Source organism: Haliotis asinina, chromosome 10, assembly GCF_037392515.1.
Source record: "Haliotis asinina isolate JCU_RB_2024 chromosome 10, JCU_Hal_asi_v2, whole genome shotgun sequence".
NCBI classification, from domain to species: Eukaryota; Metazoa; Mollusca; class Gastropoda; order Lepetellida; family Haliotidae; genus Haliotis; species Haliotis asinina.
The window spans coordinates 47072713-47100635 of record NC_090289.1 but is presented as its reverse complement, the minus strand read 5'-3'; the positions used below and the strand labels follow the sequence as shown (position 1 = coordinate 47100635).

Sequence of the window (27923 nt, the reverse complement as noted above, 5' to 3'; positions counted from 1 at the left end):
TACGCATTGGTATAACATGAATAGAGCTCACAACGTTATTAGCCACACTCACGCAATATCTCATCTCGCGAAGAGGCCAATTTATCTTTAACAAAGTTTAAAAAAACATATTAAGTAACTGGGTAAACACAAGAACGACAAACAAAGAAGTACTTTTTAATTGAAAACGTTCAATTGTAGTCCAGATCTTCTTTAAAAGCCATTCCAAAAAACAGAAATAAGCTATTTTTATGAACTATCTATAACAATATTGTAAAACTCTTTAACCTTCTACAAACTAAACAATTCTCAAATAATTCGTGTAACGATATTGGATGAACGATGAAGACATACAAAAACAGAAGCAGGTCACATTTATCTCACATAATGTTATTCATCATAATAGCAAATCGACAACTCAGATGGTCTACACTCCAGAACGTAAGGTACCCAGCTAGGCGACTTCATGGGGCGGGCATCTGACTCTACAGGCTCGACGACGTGCTTGGTGAATTGTCATGTCTAAACTTCACCACTGTTTGTTAGTAATAGTACATGCACATAATACATACCCATGATGTAGAGTATGTTTTGGGCAATGGTTTATTATGAATATGGAGTGTTTTTGGTCTGTTTTATTTGTAAGGGTTGTAATTCTGTCATTCTGAGTATGTAAGCAGCTGCTGTTGGATCACTTCCACCACTTCTTGGAACCAGACCGGAAGCGTGAAGTTGGACCGTCGCTTATATCATTTCAAAAGGAGAGTTATTGCCCCTCGCAACAAAGTATTCACCCTTTTGATGTTTTGACTGAACACATAAATGAATATTCCGGCTACAGTGATGAATCCAGGATTGTGAGAAAAGGGTGTGCACAAATCATGAAGGCTAAAGGGGGAGGGGGGGGGGGGGCTCGGGGCCTCTCCAGGATCCGTGAGTGAGAGGGGTGGATGGATGGATTACTGTTGGAGAGAGACAGTTTGTCATCAACATTCAGGTAGAGGCGTTATGAGTACTAGTATATGAATTTGTGATATGGCGTATGTCCGTGGGCCTGTTTAATGATTACTGGATAAATGAATTGCTAATACTGTGTAGCAACATATAATAATCAACCACATGTGAGAAACATCGTCCAAGGGACAATGCCATTCACCGGAAAACATCTCAAACTGTTATCATACATTTATGTACATAAAAACTCCGAACATTAACAACCATATACAAAATAAACCAATAAAACACAGACACGGCAAATATATCAACACCAAGACTATGTATATCTCAAAATATATAAAACACTTATGTATTTACTCCTTATTTAAATCATCTTCCATGTGCAAGGGAGTTAACTGACTATAACCTACACCTTTATAGTGAGTTCACTCCCTTGTACCGGGAAGATGTGTGACGGCAACGGGTAATCTCAAAACAGGCGTTTCCAATACAAAATCTCATTCTCCAGACATCGCTCCATTCAACGCTCATATCCAGTAGTATAAAGTAGCTAGTGGGAATGCCGGAAAATATTCCATCATGTATTGTTATATTTTACTAAAGAGTCATTGCAGTTAGCACCAGCATTGAGCTCTCACATACTGTTCTTGAAATTTTGTGCATCTAGAAACTATGAATATGTTTTGCCCATGAATATGTTTCGTGGTTCTCTGAAGAAACTTAATAAATATGATAAAGAAATGAGATTTAAACAAATAAAACTATTCTTGAATAAGAATAATCGATATACATCGACATGAAGAGATCGCGCTCCTCTGTGTTTTATTTCTTGACTGTGTAATGGTTGTGCAGTAGCACTAGTATTTTCGTTATCTTATGGGGTGATGGCTTTCCACAGTGGCTGGAAAAACGGAGATAGGAAACACTTTTTATTTTTACTCAATTCTGAATGAAATATTTTTACGGGTGCGAGACTGGAGGCTCAGAAAAAATACAGCCTTATCAAAAGTGCATTGAATTCGAAAGCTGTGTGTTTCGTTAATGCAATTAAACGCATTAAATTCCGGGTACAAGACTGAATCCAACGACAGAGGGCTCCCACACAGTATAATGTGTGAGATGGTATTTGCTAGTTTGAATGATATATAGAGACCATGTGCATAATTATTCATTGTATCCTGCACAATTGTTCCAGGTCGGGCAATCCATTTCTAATCTCATGTACCGCGTAAGGCGTATGTTCGCCTAGTCAGGAGTTGCCTCCCTTCCCATGCCCATAAAGCTAACTGCCAATGACTCTTTGTTTTACAGTCATGGTAACAAGTGGGACGAGAAGAAATGGAAGGCTGGATGTATTTTAAATCAAATAGTTTGTAAATGACTAACACAAACGTGTATGGCTTTGAGTCACCCTCATATTTCGACCAACTCATTAGCCAGGTAGCAGCGGACGGCATTTTAGTTTGTCTAAAGCTCGTGGGGTATCAATTGTAAAACTCAAGCAAACAAGCCTCCTGTAAACGCAGGCAATGGACAGAGACAGACAGAAAAATAGCAAAAATAGTTTGGATTGCAGCAAGGGTCTCATTAATAAATTTCGCTTTTTCTGAAATATAACTCCAAACAACGTTGTGTCAAACATCGATGTGTTGAGCTTCCGGTCTCCAAGTGAAACCTGGGTCCACGAGTAGTCATCATTGTACTTTTTGTGTCGAACCCCCAGATATGGAGAAGTATTTACGAACGTTGACACAACCCTATCTGATTGTTTAGTTTCCAAGCTAGGGTATTTTGGAAATCTATGGCGTTGGACCCCTTCACTATCTTCGACTGGACGGTCGGCTCATTGATGGAACTATATTCCCAATACATTCCAACACACCCGATGTACCTGTATCCTAAACACCATCTAAATCTTCAAACATCCTTCGTAGCATTCGTCATTAGCGTCGTTTCCGGGTGGTCCTGATCTTTATCATGGCCCTCCTCAGTGATGTCATTCAGACTGAACGTCACCATGTTGTCTTGATCACCAGGCTTGGTCTCATCGCCGACCAATGCCCAAGCCTGAATGGTACCCATCGCCGTGACCAGATAGAAGAGGGCGCCGAAGATGTACACTGCAGCAGCCACGTAGAAGGTTGACAACCACTGCTGTCTCGTTCCCTGGAAGAGAAGGAAAGCTTGCGGTTACCAATTTCCTGAGTAACAAGAAAACCACACAGACAGGCTGGCAGACTCAGAGAGACGGACGGACTGTCCGACAGAATGCGTGCAACAGGTATGGCAGGTTTAAAACGAAGAACGAAACTTTAAGGACAGGGAGAGACAATGTCCCTTGGAGTCCGAAACGTCATATTTGGTAATTACCGGCTCTTTTGTAATGCTGTAATATACATTACCAGATCTCTCCAAACTGGTACCAGCTGCTATTTTGTTTTCTTAAATTTGCAACTTTTGGTCTTCTTACACAAACATGCACTAAAACGATTGAACAGAACTTCAAAAGAAAATACGACAATGAGCTATCTCGCGATCTCAAGTGGATATTTCAACATAAGCTTGCCCTCGGAGAATCAGTTTGGTATGAAAACACAATGTCATAACACAAATACATACAGCTGAATCAGTTTAGGTCAAAGATTTGCTTATGTACCTACCTGATAAATATATAATAGAACCAGAAAGTGTGGGTACTTCCTTGGCTAAATCGACATTATTATAATTATTTATAATGCATAAATAATATGTTCGTGATATCTATTACACTTACATCTTTGGTCATAGCTCCAACAACGTACGGCGCAAGGATACCTGGAACTGTCGCCGCTGTGTTAGTGATCCCGAAAATAGTCCCAGCATAACGTGGGGCAATATCCCCGTGGTTGATGAAGTGACCGCTGAAGTGGAAGCCGCACAGTCCCACTGCCGCCGTGATCATAACGACAGCGCCAGTCTGCTGAGTACAGTCCATATATCCTGTTCCTATCAGGAAAAGTGCAGGGGCTATTGTACCTGTGTGGATAGAGTGAGTGACTTAGAAAAGTTTTTCACCGCTTTTAGTAATATTCAAGCAAATTCACCAAGGCAGCATTGGGCTTAGACCTAATCAACAGTCACTGGCTGACAAGGAACTATAATGAACAGGAAAGAAACGCAAATTTCTAAACAATGAAAAGCGTTCATGTCTGCTATCTGAAAACAAAAGCCTAAGTTTCGTTTCTTTTGCTATTCAGTATATTTTACCCTGGATCCCTGTATTATGACATAGAGAATTGCACGTGTATACGCACCGATACAGGTCATAAGTTTTCGGGTCCAGGCCACACTAAGGATGTTCCGGGATATGAGCAAATCAGCCAGTGTGCCAGAGACGGTGATCAAGAGCCAAAAACACAGGTAGGGCAGCATGGAAAACAAGCCGTTCTGAAACAAATGTAGATGTTTATTTTGGCACAGCAAAGGGGCCCAACTCCATCCGTGACTGCGACAGCGAAGATCAGTTCATACAGAAGTATTAGGCATCGGGTGTGTGAGTTTAGTTTTACGCCGCACTCCGCAAAATGCAAGCTATTTGGCGACGGTCTGTAAATAATCGAGTCTGGACCAGGCATCCCAGTCGATCTGGGAACCGATGACATGTGTCAGCCAAGTCAGCCAGCCTGACCACCCGATCCCGTTAGTCGCCTCCCACGACAAGCATTGTTGCCTTTAGTGACAAGCATGGGTTGCCGAATGCCTACTCTACCCCGGACCTACCCTTAAATTCCTATAGTTTTCAGTCGATGGAAGTGCAAGTGCAAGTGCAAGATACATCTGAATGAGAGGAATCTTACCGCTTTGATATCGAACTTGAGCACATCTTTCATGTATGTCGGGAGCTGAGTCAGCAACATGTAAATTCCGTAGTTGCCGCACACGTGGGCGACGATGATGGCCCATACAGCCCGGGACGTGAAAATGCTTTTCCAGGGCGTGATCTGTACAGTGATTATAAATAACACGAATATCACTGCCTCAATACTGTCAACATCAGCAACGTCAATATCAACAATTAAGGTATAAACAACATATGCTATCAGTAGCATACCGGTCAACAATGTGCAGTGGAGGATCAAGAAATTTTCAAAGAGGGGCTTGAACAATATGCACTCTCTCCACCCCTCTCGCTCCCACACAAACACAGTTCAACGTGGTCTTTATTCATCTACGTGTGTGGGAGGGTGGGTGTGTTTGAACACCCCACACCTCTTGGATCAGCCAGTTTATCACGTATCAATTTGACGTTTTCCGTGTATCGCTTGCATTAACTATCACCGATGCCTAATGCATCTTCACATATCAGCATGGTGGTTTGCAGAAGAAGAAGAAACACCTTCCCTGTTGATACCGCCCTCAAAATCAGCGCTTCAGTCTCTGCCATCCGGAACAGAAATTAACATATGTCGATAACGTAAGCGTTGCATAAAAGCAGCCTTCCTCAGCACCAAAAAGATGAGATTTTGATTCTTTGTCACCCTATCCCCCCGGGTAGACAATTGCTCATGATATCAATCACAGTTTCATAATGTTGGAGGATGCAACAGATTTAAACAGCCAACAACCCTGTAGCAAGTGCGTTGTCTACATACCTGCTTCCCTTTCCTCAGTGGTCCAACGGAGTACTCGATGTACTTCCTCTCTATCTCTGAGATTCTCGGGCAATCAGCTGGGGAGTTACTGGCGAATATACTCCAGAACACACACCAGATGAAGCCAACACTTCCTGGAAATGTCATGTCCTTGTTATTTTTTAAATGCCTGCATTCAAGACAATATAATGTAATCGCCAAATACAGACAACGCTTTGACATCAGTTACGTCTTGCCTAAGATATGGCAATATTTGGTTCACAGATAAGGAATACATTATCCAAAGACAAGATTCAGTGGCATCAAGTCACGTCTTAAATACGGCAACATTTTTTAGCTCAGAAATAGGGGATGCATTGGCATCAAGTTATGTCTAAGATACGACAAGAATGCTCGCAAATACATTATCCAAGGACAAGATACATTCGTCATGTCTAAAATACAGCAAGAATGTTTGGCTCAGAAATAGGGGATATATTGTCCAAGGAAAGGGTACATTAGCATCAAGTCACGTATAAAATACGTCAAGAATGTTTGGCTACAAACAACGAATACATCATGCAAGGACAGGATGCACTGGCATCAAGTTATGCCAAAAATGTGGCAAGAATGTATGTTCACAAAAATACAAGTATTGTCCAAAAGCAGGAAGCGTTGGCATGAAGTTATGTCTCAGATACGGTAAGAATATTTCGGTTTACAAACTGCAGGTTGCAATGCCCAGAAAACAGGAACCGTTGGCATCAAATCAATGTTCTGACATGGGAAGCATGTTTCGGTTCATAAATTAAACGATGCCTAGTCCAGAGATGGAAAGCGTTTGCATCAAATCATTCTCTGGTTCAATGGTGTTCAATCGCAGAATTAAGTCAACACTACCTCAAACTAATATTAACGTGTACTCCCATCTCGCCTGGGCGATGGGGTAGTCTAATGGTTAGAGTGTTCGCTCGTCACGCCAGAGACTCGGTGTATGAGGTTGGATTGCCCAAATGGGTATGTGTGAAGCCCATTTCCTGTGTCCCTTACCGTGATATTGCTGGAATATTGCTCTCAGCAGCGTAAAACCACACTCACTCCCATCCACTGTCTTACCGATTACGTAAAACACAGAGGGCCATCCGCCGTCGAAGCCGTATGCACAGAGGTAGCCGCCGACGGGGAAAATCATGGCGTTACCGAACTGACCACCTGTGATAAGATAAAACAACAAATATATAAAACGTATTGAACCAATGCAGCTTACCACCCGCCTATGAAGTATATATTCATGTTTGATGGGGACAAGGAAGATTATTGTGTCGAAGTTGGGGGACAGACACGAACATTTCGAGTTAATTGCAAAATGATGACTGAAGATGAAAAGCCAGGGGAAGACCAGAGACACAACCATAAGCCCGACATATCAACTTCGACACTGCAGAGTTTGACTGTATGTAACTAAATATACCCATTAAATGCCTTAACCTGTATCAGTACTCGACTATACCTGTCTAGGTGAAGTATCTGGGGATAACAGTTTGTGGATAACCTACCAGCATAGGAAAATCCTATAAGTCGACTTCTTTCATGGGGTGGAGACCATCTCGCCCAGAAGGCCTGTGCAGCTGGATACAAGACGCCCTATGACAGGTATTACATACAGTCATGTAATGTCCCACACATCAGTTTGTACTACATGAAACACTTTATTTCTTGATCACAATCGACTTGTTTTAAGATCATCTATGGTAACACACAAATGGAATGAAACGTATATAAAACATATCATAAATATTATATTCTCGTAGGCCTGCGGTGATCTGAACGTTGTTGGGAGCAGCTTTCAACAACAAACTGTCCTGTCTGAGAAGACTGCGAATATCAAGAGTATGTTCCACATGAACGTTACCTCTCCTAAGCCGACAATGACCCTGACAACAAGGAAGAGATATGGGTTAGTCCTTGCAGCCACTGGACTCAGTAGATTGAAGATGGCGACAGGGAACATTGCAAAGGCGACCACTTTCTTGGCGCCGAATTTCTCGCTGAACCACCCTCCGGGCACTTGCAGCACGAGGTACCCCCAGAAGAAGGAACCAAGGATTAGGCCTTGAAGTTTCTTGTCCCACACAAACTCTCCACCCTGAGGAAATAAAGACTTCCTATCACTTACAGAGTCTAAAACAATGACTTTGTTTTACGGATATGCAAAATGACAGTGAAATTTGCTGCAAAGGATACTGCCACGCTCCTATGATGAACTGACCTAAATTTTGTTCTGTCTGAAAACTGAGTGAGTTCTGAACCAATGACTTGCGCTTACATGTGTTTATGACCTGTGACCTGGTGGGACAGGATATTTACTCTCCTGTATGCATGAACACCAGTTTATGTCACTTTTGTACGGTGATTTATGAATACAATACGATATAATACAATTTCCTCGATCCTGGAGGATTGTGTGTGTTTTTGTTTATCACAAGAACGGAATACAAGGGTTCTGTTTTCCCTCGAAAGTGTTGTCATATATGATAGGGAATGTTTGCGGTTTGAGTGGCATTTAGAAGTTGGTGTGGTGAACAACTAGGAGAGTTCTGTGGAAATGCACGTTCTTTAATATAATTCGAGCGACGTTTGTTACGACTACTAACACGCTTGATAATGACGTTAGTAACTACACCGAAACGACGTACATATTATAGACTTGCATCAGTCTAAGTAAACTTGGTCTCAGTGTATGTCATTACACTCCGCCACTGAGTCTAACAAAAGCTAGTAGAAGGTCGCGTCAGGTAACCTTTGAGCTACTTATAACCTTTGAGCTACTTATAACCGTCCAATCAAACGCGAGACGGTTAAATAGATTTAACCAATCAAACAAGGATTCTCAGACAGGACACTTTGTTATTTAGGGATCGAAGAGACTTTCAAAATATTCAGGTTACCGACACAGATCTCTCAACAAACAAAAATATATATATAACACAGTTATTTGACCAGCTGTATATATGATTTGGGGTTCTGTTGACATGGTTACCAATAGCCAATATTTCCGCAAGACGGCATCCTTGAATATTGCCAAAAACAGCATTTTCAGGGACTGTTTACTCACCGTTGTCATGGTTGTACGTGCACCGTGTGCATCAGGGATCGTACACTAAATATCATTCGGAATCGTTCGGGTACGAACCTTTTCGAGATAAAAAGTTCAAAAGGTATGTGTGAATGTCCACTTTCGCGATTTGGTAAGCTGTGTTCTGATTGGTCAATCTCAAAGGTTACCTGACGCGACCTCTCATAAGGTTTCGTTAGACTCGGTGGTGGAGTGTAACGAAAAGCAGTGAGGATAAGTTTACTTAGACTGGGACTTGCATAGTCATAGGACTCTACTGGTCGTACTTAGGTCAAAAGGTACATAAGCGTTTCATCTTACATTTGCAAAGATGGTACCCTACCGTGGCATTCTTTGAAGAAGAAGAAACGGGACATTGATCTTCGTATATACTCGTCGCAGGTGTTGTTGTATTGTATGCCGTCTCGTTGGTCGTGTTGACGATAGTCCCTTCCTGTACGTGTTTCAGGGCTTCATGGTTCACCATGGAGACGATGGCTATACTGAGGTTCACTCTCTGGGAGTACAGGCACAGAAAGCCAAAGAACCACATGATAGACATTCCAAATCTGTGCGAAGTCCACCATGGCACTGAGGGCAAAACAATTTGGTATTTCATACGGTATTTTTTCTAAATTTGATTATATCAACTAATGATTGATGTATTTTTTGGGGGGACAGGACTAGTTTTTGTACTTATACTTTACTTTTTATTTGTTTAAATGTTACTTGTTTGTTAATCCGGGATAGTGAGTGAGTGAGTTTAGTTTTACGCCGCACTCAGCAATATTACAGCTATATGGCGGCGGTCTGTAAATAATCGAGTCTGGACCAGACAATCCAGTGATCAGCAACATGAGCATCGATCTGCGCAATTGGGAACCGATGACATGTGCCAACCAAGTCAGCTAGTCTGACCACCCGATCCCGTTAGTCGCCTCTTACGACAAGCAGAGTCGCCTTTTATGGCAAGCATGGGTTGCTGAAGGCCTATTCTACCCCGGGACCTTCACGGGGTTAATCCGGGATAGAATTGGTCACCATTAACCCATGATGGTCGTAGGAGACGACTAACGGCATCGGGTGGTTCGCCTCGCTGACGTGGATGGCACATATCATTGTATCCCAGTTACGTAGCTCGATGCTCATGCTGTTGATCACTAGGTTACAGACCGCCATATAGCTGGAATATTGCTGAGATCTGCAGTAAACAACAACAAAACCAACCGAACTTCATTCATATCACCTATATCGTAGTGTTGTTTGTTTGTTTGCATTGATTGACCTTGTTTACACCTTGTTTTCTGTCCACATGTTTTGTGTGAATGAAAGAAGACAACTGATTGAAGAGTCTAACCTTTGTCGGCATCGATCTCTTCCAGCTTTTCAATATGAGGATTCGTACTGAAGGAGTCTGTGTGGACAAAGTCAAAGCTTGACTGCCGTTTAAACATTACTCCTGGCTTCCCGGAGTCAGACAGCCGTCGGACTGGGGCAGGTCGAGCGTCGTATGCTGGGAAAGTATTTCGATGAGATGAAGGTTGTTTCTGCAACAACGCACGACGTTCCACCGCCGTCGGCTTCTGACGTGTTGGAGATGCTGGTGCGTTGCCCTGAGCATCCCCGTTCTCATTCGGCAAGGCGGAGGGATCCGAGGAATCCCGAGCTGTCTCCGGCGTCACGTGGTTTTCTGACATCCTTTAAGCAAAGAAAAAATATAAATACGGGGCGTATTTAGGGCAGCATATAGTATTATATTGGTAGTCGTCACTACTGACTAACCTTGATATTTGTATTTGTTCATTTCAATTGACAACGTTTCTTTTTTAATAGTTCATAATCACAAACAGTAGATTTTGATGTCAGGGATTGTGTTATAGGGGCACTCAGTCAGAGCGATTAATGTTTCCCGCCAAAAATGGCCTGGGCACCAGGAGCTCAGACCCTCTTCCCTCGACCATGAGGAACATGTAAACTGGGAAACTGGCAGAATTTCTTCAACCATAGTAACGCAATTCCCATCAGATACCGCTTTTTGAAAATATCCCCAGCAGTTCTTGATTGTACTAAAGTATCATAGCAGCTAAGGCTTTTCGGATTTTCTTATTCGTGGACGGTGTGGTGACTGATACATTTTGAGTCTATTTATGCGTTTTACCTCGATTTTATATGTTTATCATATACCGTTTTTAACTTCAGTACACAACAAATGCTTATATGCATTTCTTATGCAACAATGAAGTTCTGTTCGAAACCTCAAAACAGCGTCTACCCCTGAGATTTTTAGTCAATTAAAATTGAAATGCAATACATGTACATCGGATACTACTACCTTGCTGTAACCCATGTTTGAGGGTATAAACCAACAGCTGTTTGTTTATCAGCATTCACTTGATGGTAAGTTAATGCATCTATCATGGGTAGGAATGGTGGTAACACCAGTGGTTCCCATTTAGCATTTGTACTCACATCATAAATTAAGGTCTGTGGCGGCAAATGTAGTATATGCTGTGTAATATGCGAATGTAGTGCAATATGAGCCTCAGGTAATTATCAGCTAAGGTAATTACTTGGAGTTTGCAGTCGACAAGTCGTTTCTCAGCGTATATACACCGAAATGTCGCATCGATTGCATTAAAGTTGTCTATCTATGAAAAAAATGAAAAAAAATATATTTCGCACCCGTTCATCACTAGACTAGCTGTAACGATTTATACGGTTTTTTTGCATACCAGGCTGTTAAAAGATACAGGACATGGAACAGGTTTCCTTGTCAGCTGCTGATGGATGGTATATCGTTCTTTTTGCGTGGATGTCGATGCGTGGATTCTTCGAATGTAGCTCATATCGCACTGAATCTGTGTCTGTCCCCTGAATCCAGGGATAACGGTAGGAAGTGCCATATATTCACATTAACTTATGTCAATCTTAGCGCTAAGAGACCTTCGATCCGTTACTCAAAGTGAGTGAGTTTAGATTTAGCAATATTCCAGCTATATGGCGGCGGTCGGTAAATAATCGAGTCTGGACCAAATAATCCAGTGGTCAACAGCATGAGCATCGATCTGCGCAATTGGGAGCCGATGACATTTTGTCAAGTCAGCAAGCCTGACCAGCCGATCCCTTGGTCGCCTCTTACGACAAGCATAGTAGCCTTTTATAGCAATTATGGGCTGCTGAAAGCCTATTCTACCCCGGACCTTCTGGGTCCGTTCCTCAATTAAGACAATCGTAATTCTATCCTTTTGTACGGGAGCTACGATGTTGAAGCATGGCATCTACGATAATCATAGCTCTACGATCGTATTGTTGAACAAGGCCTAGATTTTCCAAGATGTTTAGCACTAAGATACTAAGTAGTCGTAACTTAATGTGCTTTCGACTATCTTAGCGCTTAGAGAGCTTCGAAAATCTAGGCCCCTGGCCCAAGGCACCGATCGTAGCGCTAAGGTAACTTCCATACTTTAACCAGGATATAGTCTACAAACTGTTAGAGTTTCCTTGCGTCAACACAGACTCACGATAGTAATAGCGCTACGATCGCTTTAGGAGTCGGGCCCTAGGTCTCCAGCAAACCTATATGTTCGTCGTAAAGGGTAAATTAATAGACAGAGGTCACGCTCTCTGGATTGGCTCATCGCGTGTCATCAAACCTGGGCACCATGTGTGACTGTTTATGCTTATCGATCAATTATTGAGACTACTGACACACATAGTGCATATTGATGGGTGCATGGGTAAACATACAAATAAACAAGCACTAGACTCGTAAGATAGATTTTAGATCCCGTTCACCGTTTGAAAGACATTGATTTAAAAACGATGTTCGTGTTATTGAAACTTCTTGTTCCTTCCTCCCCCAAAGCGTACACGTGCACCTATCTCCATTAGCCATACCAGACATTAAACAACCTTGAGACGTGAAGGGCAAGATAGTTTCGTATATTGTCCGCTCAGCTGGTTATTTTAGACCAGGGAGAATAGAAAACGCTGTAGCTTATACCTGTTTTGACGTTTCAATATGTCCCGACAAACAAATAATACCTGGCAGTGTAGCTAGATGGGTTTCGGGTCATGCCCCCGTGGAATGAATTGGGAAATAGGATAATCCCCACTACAGCCGAGGCACTACTTGAAAATTAACTCCAAACAAAATAAGGCTTGTTCATGATAACTGCATTCAAGTCACTCGACGTGAATGAGACACCACGCGATATTTATGACATACCTGTCTTACAAAGAAATGGCAAACAATGGACTTTAAATCCCTTGTATTGTGGACCCCAAATGTCAATGTCCGCCCCAGTGCTTTCTAAGAGATGTACTACGACGATGTAATATGTAATCCAAGGTATAAAATAAGTTAGGGTTGGTAATCAAGAGAGTTATCTTCTTCTAATCACCATGAACACAGAAACCCAATAAATCAGTATTAACGTTAGAGCTTTATCTTTACTATGACGTCATAATTGTCAGTTGATAATGCACGGACGGATGATGATGTGATGATGAGCTCTTTTCAACTGACAATTATACCAGTTTATGTCACGTGTAGAAGGTGCATGTATTGTATTAGAGCAAACACGCACAGGCAGCATGTAATTCACAGGATGCTCATTAGCAAGTCAATGTTATCTTGAAAGGGGCATAAAACAGATACCTGGGCCCAGTCTCTGAACTCTTGTTTAAGTTACCCAGGTTCCTGCAGAACCGAGTGGTGGTGCACCTTGGGGTGAGAGACGAGGGGCGTAGAAACCATTATGACAAAAAGCCCTGGCTTACGATTTTAAAAATGAAGGTTGGGCAAGTGCCCAATACTATCTAAACATAAAGCTTTGCAACCTATTAGACTTGGACGAAAAACAGACCTGTTACGCGCCAGTTATCGTGGGTTTGGACTTTACTGTCTGGTGCACCCCATAGGGTACAACATGTCACAATACGATACCTGTTTTCATAGGTGATGATCACGGTATAGCAATCAAAGGAACGCAGTTCGTTATGTTGGTTGGTTACTTTGTTGTGTAATGCCGCACTGAGCAAAGGTCCAGGTACACGAAAGATTCGTGTCCACTGATTGACAGTATGAGCATCGATCTACACAACCGGAGTACGATGACATATGTCAACCCAGTCAGCAAGCCTGGACATCCGATCTCGTTAGTTAACGACAAACATGGATTGCTGGAGATCAATTCTAATCCGGATCTTAATGGCTAGATCCGCTATGTAGTTGCGTCCCTTTCGTGCACATGAATCCTGTGATCAGTGGTTCGTCCTGATTATGACCCTTACTTTGTCAGAACCATACCAGTCCTCGGACTGACCTCGGATCTTCCTCCCACATGTACTCAGGAGGTCGTTGTCACTTGCGTTCTAGCGTATCCGTTGTGGTGCGCGTGCTCCTGCGCATAGAGCTCAGGTCAAAAATCAGTTCAAGCCGAAGACTTCTCTCAGGAATGTCAAATAGGCACTTAATGTTTTGTATTTAAAGCAATACTTTTCTGTCATAATACATCAAATATGACTCTGTGATGAAGTTGCAAATAAATTCAGACTAGATCGTCTCCTCGAACATTCTTCAACTTCGTGTCTGTGGATTTAAAAGTCAACGCATAGGAAGGTACAGGTGTAAGAGGTTGAATCTGTTGTGTATTTCAGCATGTGGTTGGGTTTTACGTCACATCGGCATTATTCAACCCATATAATGACTTCCCATGTGGATGTGAAAGACAATGTACAGGTAGGTGCAGGCGAAAGAGGTTCAATCTGCTGTATATTTCAGCATGTGCAAGTAAAAGACAATGTACAAGAACGTGTAGGTGTACGAGGTTGGACCTGTTGTGTACTTCAGCATGTGGATGTAAAAGGCAATGTACAGGAAGGTACAGGTGTAAGAGGTTGAACCTGTTGTGTACTTCAGCATGTGGATGTAAAAGGCAATGTACTGGAAGGTGCAGGTGTAAGAGGTTGAACCTGTTGTGTACTTCAGCATGTGGATGTAAAAGGCAATGTACAGGAAGGTACAGGTGTAAGAGGTTGAACCTGTTGTGTACTTCAGAATGTGTATGTATAATACAATGTACAGGTAGGTGCAGGTGTAAGAGGTTGAACCCGTTGTGTACTTCAGCATGTGCATGTAAAAAACAATGTACAGGAAGGAGCAGGTGTAAGAGGTCGAGCCTGTTGTGTACTTCAGCATGTGGATGTATAATACAATGTACAGGTAGGTGCAGGTGTAAGAGGTTGAACCCGTTGTGTACTTCAGCATGTGCATGTAAAAGGCAATGTACAGGAAGGTGCAGCTGTAAGAGGTCGAGCCTGTTGTGTACTTCAGAATGTGTATGTATAATACAATGTACAGGTAGGTGCAGGTGTAAGAGGTTGAACCCGTTGTGTACTTCAGCATGTGGATGTAAAAGGCAATGTACAGGAAGGTACAGGTGTAAGAGGTTGAACCCGTTGTGTACTTCAGCATGTGGATGTAAAAGGCAATGTACAGGAAGGTACAGGTGTAAGAGGTTGAACCTGTTGTGTACTTCAGCATGTGGATGTAAAAGGCAATGTACAGGAAGGTACAGGTGTAAGAGGTTGAACCTGTTGTGTACTTCAGCATGTGGATGTAAAAGAAAATGTACAGGAAGGTGCAGGTTTTAGACGTTGAATCTGCTGTATACTTCAGCATGTGCATGTAAAAGACAATGTTCAGGTAGGTGCAGGTGTAAGAGATTGAACCCGTTGTGTTCTTCAGAAAGTGCATGTAAAAGACAATTTACAGGAAGGTGCAGGTTTTAGACGTTGAATCTGCTGTATACTTCAGCATGTGGATGTAAAAGACAATGTACAGGAAGGTGCAGGTTTTAGACGTTGAATCTGCTGTATACTTCAGCATGTGGATGTAAAAGACAATGTACAGGTAGGTACAGGTGTAAGAGGTTGAACCTGTTGTGTACTTCAGCATGTAGATGTGGACTTGAAACATGTTCTCGTGATCTTTACATTGTTGACGTTGACTAATATATCATGTGGAAATACACTCACTATTAAGACCAGTAAGCACGAATTAATACGAAAGAAATGTTTCTTGCGTTATGGTGACATTATTTGCTGATTTAAATACAAAGTACGAATCTTTGATTCCTTGTGATGGTTTGTCATGAATTTAATGCCAGCCAGAGGAACATATGGTCTTCAAATGATATAGCCGAATCGGAAAAAAACACAAATTTGGAAAAATGACATTTTAATTTAAGTTCCACTCATACTCTCTAATTAAGTGGCCTTTCTATTAAGAATGACCTCTGACCCTGCCATAATATTCTTGCGATTCTCTTCAATCATGATCTGACCATTCCAAAACTACTATTTTCAACCTGAGTTATCACATTAAACCATCCAGCTATCGGATAAAATGTTGCCATGACTAACATGACACATTTTACCCTAAAAGAGCCCCTGCACGGTCGCCATGCACGCCAAGTGATGAGTACCGGCTTTAAATCAAAGCATCACATTCTGGGATTCGACCACACAAATCTTGCCAACTATGGGAAACTCTTGTAAGACGGGAAAGACACACGGGTTCTGCAAAATTGAAGGACACCGTCCATGTAATCAAAATGAACAGAAATTAAACAGAAAACAGAAATTTGGAGCAGAAAGTGACACAGACAATGTATTTCCTTTAAAACGTGTTAAAAGAGCAGATCTGATAAACTGTACATTTGTCATAATTAAGAACATCAATAACGGCATATTTCCCATGATTCCCGTCTGTGGTTCTTCTGGGTTTTGAGACCAGAGATTTATCGACAGGCCGAAAGCTCGTTCGCAGTATTAATGATCTGTACTAACGCCCTGAAGCCAGAACAAGTAAATGCTAGGCAACACGTAGCAGTTGTAACTACTAAAGCCAACACGCATAGCGCGCCTGATATCACGTGACCTTTGTCCTGCCAGACAGGTCATAATGAACGTTTGTTTGCACCTCTGTTACAAACACATACAACAACCGCTGTGAAACTCATTACAAAACACTAATTATCGAGTCGCACCGTTAATATTGACTAACAATTCTGGGTTCAGTAACTTGCATACTTCTTCAAAACGCTATTTTAGTTCACAAAAACATGAGAGCCATAGATCAAATACTGTTTTAGGACGCCACGACCGGACTATGGGCCCTGCACTATGCATTGTAAGGATGAGCACATGAGGAATTTGGAGAACGTGCCTTTGCAGCAGAGGTCATACCATCAGTTTTGAAATAACATTATAAACAAAGCTTCCCGATGGCTGGAGAGTGTATCCTTTGAATGCACTCTTTTGTTAAGACAACCACTTGTTGCATGATAACTTGAGCATGTCGTTTATGACAATATATTAAGATAGCTACCCCGAAACTAGCGTAAATAACAACAGGCTAAACTGGTGGGCATAGATGCATTAGGTCACTTGTGCCAAAACATTGTTCACAACAGAGTTCACAATGGCTGATTTCACAATGATCATTTACGGACCGCCGCCATAAAACTAAAATATTGCTGAGTGCGGCGAAAAACTAAACTCATTCATTCACCATTGGAACTCACGTCAAGTATACAGACACGATTTGTAGGTATCCTTGTCTATACTAATTTGTGCCACATCCTTCAAATGTGTAGAAAATCATTTGTCATACATGTATGTTCATAATTTGTGCGTATCTTCAGTATGTCTGCATGTACATGTCATATATTCGTGGTTATCAAGTATCCTCCACATGTCTCTATTTATTTGCTATATCTCAACGAGTTGTAGGTATCATCAGTATGTTTATACCTATTTGTCATATGTTCATGAATTTTTGGCATCCTCAATATGTTTACATACACACTACTCATGAGTTCTACCCGTGAAGGTCCCGGGGTAGAATAGGCCTTCAGCAACCCATGCTTGCCATAGAAGGCGACTCAGCTTGTCGTGAGAGGCGACTAACGGGATCGGGTGGTCAGGCTCGCTGACTTGGTTGACACATGTCATCGGTTCCCAATTGCGCAGATCGATGCTCATGTTGTTGATCACTGGATTGTCTGGTCCAGACTCGATTATTTACAGACCGCCGCCATATAGCTGGAATATTGCTGAGTGCGGCGTAAAACTCAACTCACTCACTCACTCATGAGTTCATGATTATTTAGTATTCTCCATATGACTGTATTTATTTGCAATAGCTTATGATTTGTAGATACCTTTCATATGTTTATATTTATTTGTTAGATGTACCTGATTTCCTTGTGATACTGTGTAATTTATCTTCTATGAACTGTCCCTATGAACCGTCAAACTGTAACCGTTATTAACATCCAGGAAAATGGAAGTATTACAATCAGGATTAAGATATGTGTACCTAATCAGTAAGACCACACGTCAAAATAAGACAGATTGCATCATTCACTCTGAGCAAACATCCTTGTTTGGGCGAGATGAGGAAATCCTGAGCGGACAAGCATGCACGCACGTACTATTACACACATTCACACACAAACACTTCACTGGAGTGTGTATCAGCACGGGGGCGATTCTTTGTTCATCGGATTTAATATCAATTATTAATCTATGTTTAATTCGCATTAATGTCACAATAAAAGCGTATTTAAAATACTTCATCAGCACTGATATATCTGAGAAAATATCATTGATAAATTTGTGTTAACCTGTCGTGCGATCACCCAAAATGTGTACTGAGTTTGGTAATGAATTCAAATGTCCTTCAGTACTATAGTAAACAAGCACAACAGTAAGATCAGGTCCTCTCGTAAGTGTCATGAATGAATGATCGAACGAATGAATGTAAACGATGCAAATGAATCTGTAATTGCTCCTAGAACAATTACCTGTAAGTTTCACAGTCTTTCTCAGAAGTAAATGTTGTATTAGTAGGGATAGCTATTCAGATATGCTGGACAACGGAAATATATTCAAGATTTTTACCAACGCTTCAGCTGCAAAAAGATAAAATTTCAGTCACTCAAGTCCCATAAACCTTTACAAACACACCACACCGAAAGAGGTAAGTTGTTTCACGAAACGTATTGATTGTTAAGGTTCCATTAGTTATTGACTTGCTCTTACAAATATGTCCCAGTTCGTGGAGTACGATGTCTCAGAATGTGCACGTGTTTTTAATTTTGTTGTTGTCGGTAGTTAGAGAGGGCAGTAGTAAAGATTGCGTTTTATGGTGAGAAATTATAGAAAAGAACCATACTGCGTACACTCTTTTTCAACAATATGCTGAGTATTGGCCGTCATGTTCCGATCTTAAGCTCAGAAGACAGGTTCTACCCTCCCTTGCGACAGTTTGTGTTGCAAACTTATGATCACTTAGCTTCCGAAATAGACTTAGAGGTGACACGCAACTACAAAATCGAACATAATTAAAACAATTATTATCGCTTATTCATGACATACAATACGCATTGCTGATTATGAAAAAAACCCATATAAACAAATTATAAACGTACAATCGGAAATCAAAAGTGCAATATTTTTTACTCGGGTTTACCACGCTCGAAACGAAGCACCCGGTATACCGAACCCAGTCAGAGCCGTTGGGTGTGCACTCAAGTATAACGAAATCTTTTTACTGGCTGGCTGATTTTTCGATACACTTAGCTGGCTCTCTGTTATGGCGTGTAAGCCCGATAGGTGTTAATTTCAAATTGCATGTGGTCAGTGAAGTTGTGCATTGCATATTATCAGGAGCCTACAGGCAGGCAGACATATAGGGGTCAATGAACCAGATATTGTGTTTTCTCTGTGACAGACGCGGCTTATCACGTCCGACATGTTTTTTAGGTAACGAGTATATTGTTTGCTTTTTTGTGTGCACAACCAAGATTAGACTCCTGCTCATGACCTCATACTCCGGACATGCATACAGTTTCATGCTCCGCGAACCTATTCACTGCGCATGTGTTATGAGCGCAGCACATCATAGCTGTTTTTAATCTCGTTTTCAGCTTTTATAGGTTGAATTGGCATTTTTGATGATTTGTTTCGGTAAGTGCTTTGCCGAAATCTGCAAAGCTGTGTTGCATTGCATGTGATCTTTAATTTAAGTAAGACTCTATGAAGGACAACTTCGGGCATAATCCTCCTGAAACAGCTGCACCTGTGTGTGGCCTCAGTTGCGTTTTAAAACATAAACGCAAAACATTGTTTTGTTAGCCAGTCTTAAGCCACGGAATCACTGCTAAATTATTTTATCTTTATGAACCACACCAACCTAAGAAATATCTCATCCTACGCATTACTGGATCTTTAGCATTTGTCGACAATCAACTGAACGCACACTCGAGGATTTGATACATAAAACACATAACACCACACGTACACGGTCGCCGTGACCTTTCGACAAATCTACTTCCCCCTCTGATGTGATATCTTCTGAAGTAATAGGATTTGTAGCAGATGCGGCTGCAGCCATTTATATCGAGCGACGGGACTGACGCATTGATGAGAGTAACAGTGACCTTGATTTAGAAATCGATTTCCGTGATACCTACAGTATCCAGCACGTGTATGTAAATGCGCATTATATCTGCATGACCTTAACACGTATGTTTACAGTTTGTCTATTTCGCCCTCAGCACGCAATATACCTGACTACACATGTTTATGAAATTTGTAGACCTCTTCCTTAAACACACGTGGGCAATCGTTTTCCAAGGCGTTCGCTGAAGTCATTTGAAATCCTCAGCCATAAGGGCATGAGGACGGTCACTTTCCATGGGGTTCACTAAAGCCATGTGCACCGTTTCTCCCAGTTTCCCGACGGATTGTTTACCGGACTGTGCAATCCTGTCTCTGCAACAGCTACATGTAAACCTGCACGTGTCCAGTGAAGCTCCTCGATCACCATGTTTACATGTTAAACAATATGTGTTTACTTGCATTTACTTACGTTTCCCTGGCAATATTTTGCATTTTGTTTTTATAAAACAAATCTTTATACGGATGGAACACTTAATGTCAACAGACAGTCACACATAGAATTCGGGCCAATAAAACAATGTTGGCGTTCAAACGGGAAACAAGGAGGAAATAATAAGTATTTGAAAAAGAGACATTTGCTATAAAACCTATCAGAGCTGATGGTGACGTGCCGAGGTAAAAATCTCTTCAGCCCAAATATACCATGGCATTTAAAATAAAAGAGTCTTTTCGCTGCCATTTTATAGAGAGAAAATTTCCTGAGTAATGTTGCATACTTGAATATAAAACGAGACGAGGTTCCTCATCTTAAACAAGCCGAACGCATAACACCGAAAGACGTATACACGTATTCATTTTCGCATTGGTTGAGGCAGACCCATTCTCACTGGGGTATTCACGAGGTACAACGTGACCGTGCGTGCACGCTGTGACCCGACCCTGGACTGACAGCGGACTGAGCTGTGTTGTTATAAAGGATTTTGTGATGCGTAATTTGACTTAAAACAGGCTAACGTTATTTCAAAAATTGAGGGGTTTTCCCCCAAGTTATGCACGTAGGCTGTAGGCGTGTGAGCGAGCAGGTGGCAGGGTTAAAGAGTGGGTTATGTTCACCGCCGTTTCCACCAGTGCCAGTCACAGGGGCTTGTATTGTTGAAAATAAAACATCCTGGGCCCGACAAGCCTACACTGATATCCATATACATATATCACAGAGTAATTGCCGCTATGGAGAGTGATGATGATGATGATGATGATGATGATGATGATGACGGCCCTCGTCACCTATGTTCGGTCTCTACTGTATGTTACTGTCTGTAGGTCTGACAAAGATAACACAACAATCAGATGAACAGGGATTCGAACCTACAACTTCTCTCTGAAGAAGAAATGGTTTGCAAAGTTTAAGATCTACCAGTAAACCTCGACTTTTACTGTTCACTAACAAGGTAAAATCGAGAGCTTTAGAGAAGATATGCCCCATTTCCTTCAACTCCTATATTCACGTTTCATGTACCGATTTAGAAGATATAAATATGTACTTTTATAATATGCATAATAATAAGCTTGAATAATAATGAGTGAGTGAGTGGGTTTGGTTTTACGCCGCTTTTAGCAATATTCCAGCGATATCACGGCGGGGGACACCAGAAAATGAGCCTGACACATTGTACCCATGTGGGGAATCGGACCCGGGTCTTCGGCGTGACGAGCGAACGCTTTAACCACTAGGCTACCCCACCGCCCACTTGAATAATAATACAACTAGGATAAAGCTGTTCTGTTGGAACGGTACTCGATCACAGGTATATATGTCTCACCTAGTTGCAATCTTGGCAGAATCACTAAGTACAAGTGTAAACATAATATACATATACTTTAAGTGTCAACATGCTCAAGTAATTCGATCACGTAAATATACCACAGTAATGACCTTGACATTTGACAGACACGAAAAAAAATTGACGTTTAGATAGTTAAAAATAGTTTATATCACGCAGAACGAACTACACTAAAGAGATTGGTCTGTTCAAGGGCAACAAAGTCTACAATGTCTGTGAATGGAAATCGGCGTTTCTGCACATAAAAAACAGAATGGCTTTGTAGAAATATCACGAACTGCCGTATATTAGCGCAAATAAGCCGATCTCATAGATAAGCCCCGGTCCTAACTTGATCCAAACACTAAAGTCCGGATTTTAAAGCACGCTTTAACGATAAATTAAGAAAACGAGATTACAGATTACAGATGTGACAGATTACACTGTAATTACAAGATGAATAAATCATTAGAAAAGCATGTTATGTGTACATGTATATTATTTCATTAAATGCAATCTAAAATGCAACGTTAAAATAGGCCTACCACTGAACTTATGAAGCTACTATTAAAGTAAGAACTTTTAAAAGTACCAGTTGTGAACAAAATAACTATATTTTTCTGATTATGAGTATCAAAGTAATTTATGCTGCAGTATTGACATGTTGTAAATAACGAGAAAGGACACCCTTAACCTTCCCAATAACTTAATCAAAACAGGGACCCATTCTAAAAAATAACACCAAAATTTTTCACAAAAAAATCAATACAGTTTAAAAGAAAACACAGCAGCCTCACACTGTTCTGTATTTCACTGTATTTTTCTTGTGACAGCAACCCTGTGAATCTTTCACGATGGTCACATGGAAAGTATAGAGCGTATTTGTGTTAATAATCAAAACATATCGTGTTAGCCTTTACTCAGGGAAACATCAGGGGCGGTCAAAATCTTCAGACTGCCATGTTTCCGGGCTATATTTAACAGCATCGATTAACCCACTAATAGGGCGCCTTCGCCTTTCCCGATGCCAACGAGGACCACGTGTTGCGTGAGACGATGGCACGTGCAAGGTTGTACATCACGTCGCCTTGGTGCTGACGCAACAACTAGTTGATATGTAAAAGCCAAATGAACTCGTTGTATTGCTTGATGTTAACCACGCATATTCTAAAACTTCAAGTACGCATTGTGAATTCCGCTTCTCGTGTCATGTCAAGGTGACATTCACGTTTTCCTATTCATGGTACACTATTATGAAAGTCGAAATACTGCAAACTCATATTTCCTGTGCTTTCGTTCAAAACATATGTTTCCTCGTTATTTCTTATTTGTCCTTTTGCGCCGTAGTGAACAATGCTCACTTTTATACTCTCGTTATGCATATACTTGAACCGGTGAGTGAATGACTAGTTTTACACTGATTTTAGCCATACTTCTATAATATAACACAACACATTTACCCATGTGGGGAATCGAAACCCGATTTTTGGTGTGGGGGCTAACGCTTTAGCCACTGTGCTACCCCTAAGTCCCGATTCTGTCCCATTGGTTGATATTATGAGTCTGCACAAAGCAAAAGTGCAAACGCACGTGTCTCGTTCGATTCTAGTGTTTTACTGGACGATGAAGATGACCCGAAATGCCTGACGACAAGGCTTAAAGTAAGTAAGTGTAGGTAAAAAGTTGGAAGGGCCCGTTTCGTTGATTTTGTGGACAGAACGTCTGCCTCAAGAACGGAAGGTGGTTCGATGGTAGTGTTTGTGTTGATGTTAGTAATCGTTTTGATAGCAGTGTTAGTGAAAGTGTTGATTGTATTGTTAATGTTTGTGTTGATGATAGTGTTCGTGTTCGTGTTGATGGTAGTGTTAGTGCTAGTGTTGTCTGTACTTAGTGTTCATGTCGATGGTACTTACAGTGTTCGTGTAGATGGTACTGTCAGTGTTCGTGTTGATGGTAGTGTTAGTGTTGATGATACTGTTAGTGTTGGTGCTGATATTAGTGTTAGTATTGATGATACTGTCAGTTTTGATGATATTGCTAGTGTTGATGGTACTGTCAATGTTGATGTTAGGGCCAGTGTTGATGGTACTGTTAGTGTTGGTGTTGATGGTACTGTCAGTTTTGGTGTTGTTGTTAGTGCATGTATCGATGGTACTGTTAGTGTTGTGGTTGGTGCTAGTGTTGATGGTACTGTCAGTGTTCGTGTTGATGGTAGTGTTAGTGTTGATGATACTGTTAGTGTTGGTGCTGATATTAGTGTTAGTATTGATGATACTGTCAGTTTTGATGATATTGCTAGTGTTGATGGTACTGTCAATGTTGATGTTAGGGCCAGTGTTGATGGTACTGTTAGTGTTGGTGTTGATGGTACTGTCAGTTTTGGTGTTGTTGTTAGTGCATGTATCGATGGTACTGTTAGTGTTGTGGTTGGTGCTAGTTTTGATGGTACTGTCAGTGTTGGTGTTGATGGTACTGTCAGTTTTGGTGTTGTTGTTAGTGCATGTATCGATGGTACTGTTAGTGTTGTGGTTGGTGCTAGTTTTGATGGTACTGTCAGTGTTCGTGTTGATGGTAGTGTTAGTGTTGATGATACTGTTAGTGTTGGTGTTGATATTAGTGTTAGTATTGATGATAATGTCAGTTTTGATGATATTGCTAGTGTTGATGGTACTGTCAATGTTGATGTTAGGGCCAGTGTTGATGGTACTGTTAGTGTTGGTGTTGATGGTACTGTCAGTTTTGGTGTTGTTGTTAGTGCATGTATCGATGGTACTGTTAGTGTTGTGGTTGGTGCTAGTGTTGATGGTACTGTCAGTGTTCGTGTTGATGGTAGTGTTAGTGTTGATGATACTATTAGTGTTGGTGCTGATATTAGTGTTAGTATTGATGATAATGTCAGTTTTGATGATATTGCTGGTGTTGATGGTACTGTCAATGTTGATGTTAGTGTTGGTGTTGATGGTACTGTTTGTGGTGGTGTTTATGGTACTGTCAGTTTTGGTGTTGTTGTTAGTGCATGTATCGATGGTACTGTTAGTGTTGTGGTTGGTGCTAGTGATGATGGAACTGTCAGTGTTGTGGTTGGTGCTAGTGTTGATGGTACTGTCAGTGTTGATGTTAGTGCTAGTGATAATGGCGGTGTCAGTGCTGATGTTGGTGCTAGTGTTGGTGGCACTGTCAGCGTTAATGTTGGTGGTAGTGTTGATGGTACTATCACTGTTGATGTTGGTGCTACTGTTAATAGTACTGTCAGTGTTGATGTTGATAATATTGGTGGTGCTTGTTTTGATGGTAGTATCAGTTCTAATGTTAGTCCTAGTATCAATATTAGTGCGTTATTGGTAGTGTTCATGCCAGGGTACAGAAAACTCGCGGTAAGGTATCAATACTTGGATATCAATAACATTAAACGCTGTCACTTTACCAACTTTCCCCCACATCACACAAACACGCCAACGTTTCTTTAAAAATATCACAACTGATATCGATTGTTTACAGACCATTTCTGTACGGGAGAACGAATGCTGAGTGGCTCTAAAGGAACAAACAATATACATCATCGCTGTATATTTCCCTCACTCATAACCAAGCCTTCTGTGTCTTGGGTAGGTCAAGCTGACCGAAAGGATACGAAACTCCCATGATGAAATATTGAACAGATCTTGCGGCAAGTTTCCTTATCGATTGTTCACCGGGTAATTTCTGACTCTGGTTTGAGAAAAACATGGCAGTATGTTCTTGTCAGCCAAGTGAACCTTCTCACCGTTTGAGCGCTACCCACTGAAGGTGACCAGTTATAAGCCCCCCATTCACTTACAGACCAACCTATAGAAACATGAAAATATATGCCCTTGTGTCAACATTCGGCCATCAAACAAAACGCAACTTTCAGAAAACGTGTATTAAACATATTGAACCATGACACATTTAAATATATGAAAAAAGCCAGTCGACATGAGCATAACAAAAATATTCATATATTCAAAATACCGCCACAGGCAGCACATCACCATTTCATGTAAAAGGAAATATTTTAATATTTCTCTTTTGAAAATAAACTTGGCAGCTTATAACAGATGGTCGTGATGCAGTGACAATGTGTATATCAATCACCGTACGTGTTCCTGAAAAGTTACCATTTCACTTCCATATTTAAATTACGAATTTAATGAAGTCCCCTTTTCTCTGAACACAAACCCAGCTTATAACAGATCTTCTTGATAAAGTGAAAATGCATATATCAATCACTTTAACTGTTCTTAATTTCTGAAATCTCACAACTTCCCCATTTCATACATTGTATATGAAATAATTGTTTTAAATGTCCCTTTTCTGTAAACATGAAACCTTGCCGGCATATAATATATCATTTTGATACAATGGAAAGGTGACATGGTGTTTCGTCACGCTCTAGAGAGGTAACTGAAAGTACAGCCGGCATTCAGACACACTATTCATGGGTGTTATTTTCACTCACTGAAATACATGTACTGACCTTGCTGGAGTTTCAATAACATCCATCGGTCTCCTATTCGTCCTTCACCTTCACAGTAACCAGCCGGAGTACCCTGTATGTCAGGTCATCCGTACTGACATCAGTCGCAATCAGAGACGTCTGAACGTGGTCTTTGAGATATGTATCGCGGATTAAACTGTCGTGACCAGACACTTGCTACAACTCGATATGTAATGCCAATATGGCACCGAGAAAAACAAATCGATAAGTGACCTTTGAGGATATTCTGGTTTGAACGTGACACTGGAATAAGTTCTGGAGGAAGACCAGACACTTGGTACAACTCACTATGTAATGCCAATATGGCACCGTCAGAAACAAATCGATAAGTGACATTTGACGATATTCTGGTTCGATATTTTTGTGACACATACATAAACTCAGGAGGAAGACAATATTCTCGTACATAGTCTAGAGTCAGCTGCATGTATACAAAATTACCTCGATAATGTTTAAAGCGTGATTTATTTATTTTCTTTCTGTATCTGCGCATTTACAACTAGGTGTGCTGTGACATATTACGCTTCGGTTAATCTTCCCAATGACCAGATGTACTCTGCCCATGACAGGGATTTGTACACCAGTATTAACAGCTCAACTAGATGTATACCCCGGTATTAATACACAAACCGCCCAACGCCGTACAACCACAAGCTTTGACTCTATTCAGTGGACGAATACATTATCATTGACAACAGATTCAATGTGACACGCAATAGTAATTGTTAATTTCATAGATTCCCATCAAATAAAACTGACTACTTTTTTATGTATTTATTTATTTGAGTTAAATCACAGAGACACGTTAGTAAAATATAATACATTGGACAGAAAAATATAAACTTACCTAAATGGTGATGTATTCGTCCGATAAATATATATATTACCTCCTGGTTAATAATGAATCTCTCTTTGGCGCAGCTTGCTGGTTTAAAGGGAATTCCCCACCACTGGACCAAACCACTTACAACACATAGTAAGCACAATCATCCATACAGAAAAGGGAGACACTGATTTCGCGCCGGTCTCTGCTAAAAATACGGTTCCACGCCGTTGTCGGTGTTTCCTCTAGGACCGCTGTCATTGCGTGAGGTATATATAGCCTTACGGGAGCGCCAAGGTGTAAGCAAGGTCGTTTGAAGGCTGAAAGCCTCCGTGCAGCACGTAGCGTGGAATGCCTCTTTGTGACGTCATTGTTCATTTCCGGGATGGTATTCAGAGCGTTAATATTGATTGTTTGTTTGACACGGTGTCGCTGTGTAAGTGGAGTCCTGTATAAAATTGCCTTTGAAAGAGAGTTTAAAGCAGGTATCGCTTGAAATAAATTAATCGCATGTGGATGTCGTGATGATTAATTCAAAGAAAACACATATTATCTTACGATGATATATGATAATGACTAAAAACAAACTCTCCTTTTCAGAGGTTTTTCATACTCGTACAATATCATA

At 41.0% G+C, this 27923-nt stretch overlaps 3 protein-coding genes across 4 annotated transcripts in view; 1 reads left to right on the top strand and 2 right to left on the bottom strand.

The window, feature by feature from the left end:
- LOC137297897 (tetratricopeptide repeat protein 21B-like) overlaps nucleotides 1–27923 on the top strand; it is a 308763-nt gene that overhangs the window by 139298 nt on the left and 141542 nt on the right. The window lies entirely within an intron of this gene.
- Nucleotides 141–27667, bottom strand: LOC137297899 (sialin-like). Of its 2 annotated transcripts, XR_010957707.1 has the most exons (12): nucleotides 27320–27656; nucleotides 10019–10359; nucleotides 9005–9252; nucleotides 7459–7692; nucleotides 7103–7190; nucleotides 6663–6758; nucleotides 5568–5701; nucleotides 4773–4916; nucleotides 4230–4362; nucleotides 3710–3951; nucleotides 1034–3102; nucleotides 141–891 (listed from the first exon to the last, which is right to left on the bottom strand). XR_010957707.1 is itself a non-coding variant. In XM_067829881.1 (11 exons), the coding sequence occupies exons 2-11, from the start codon at nucleotides 10356–10358 to the stop codon at nucleotides 2854–2856; spliced, it is 1908 nt and encodes a 635-aa protein (XP_067685982.1). In that variant the 5' UTR covers nucleotide 10359; nucleotides 27320–27667; the 3' UTR covers nucleotides 141–2853. The 2 variants fall into 2 exon arrangements, 1 of the variants encoding a protein (XP_067685982.1); XM_067829881.1 differs by having other exon boundaries at nucleotides 141–3102; nucleotides 27320–27667.
- On the bottom strand, nucleotides 23828–27666 carry LOC137298732 (uncharacterized). Its single transcript, XM_067831010.1, has 2 exons — nucleotides 27581–27666; nucleotides 23828–25271 (listed from the first exon to the last, which is right to left on the bottom strand). Exons 1-2 carry the CDS (start codon nucleotides 27664–27666, stop codon nucleotides 23828–23830), a joined length of 1530 nt encoding a protein of 509 aa, XP_067687111.1.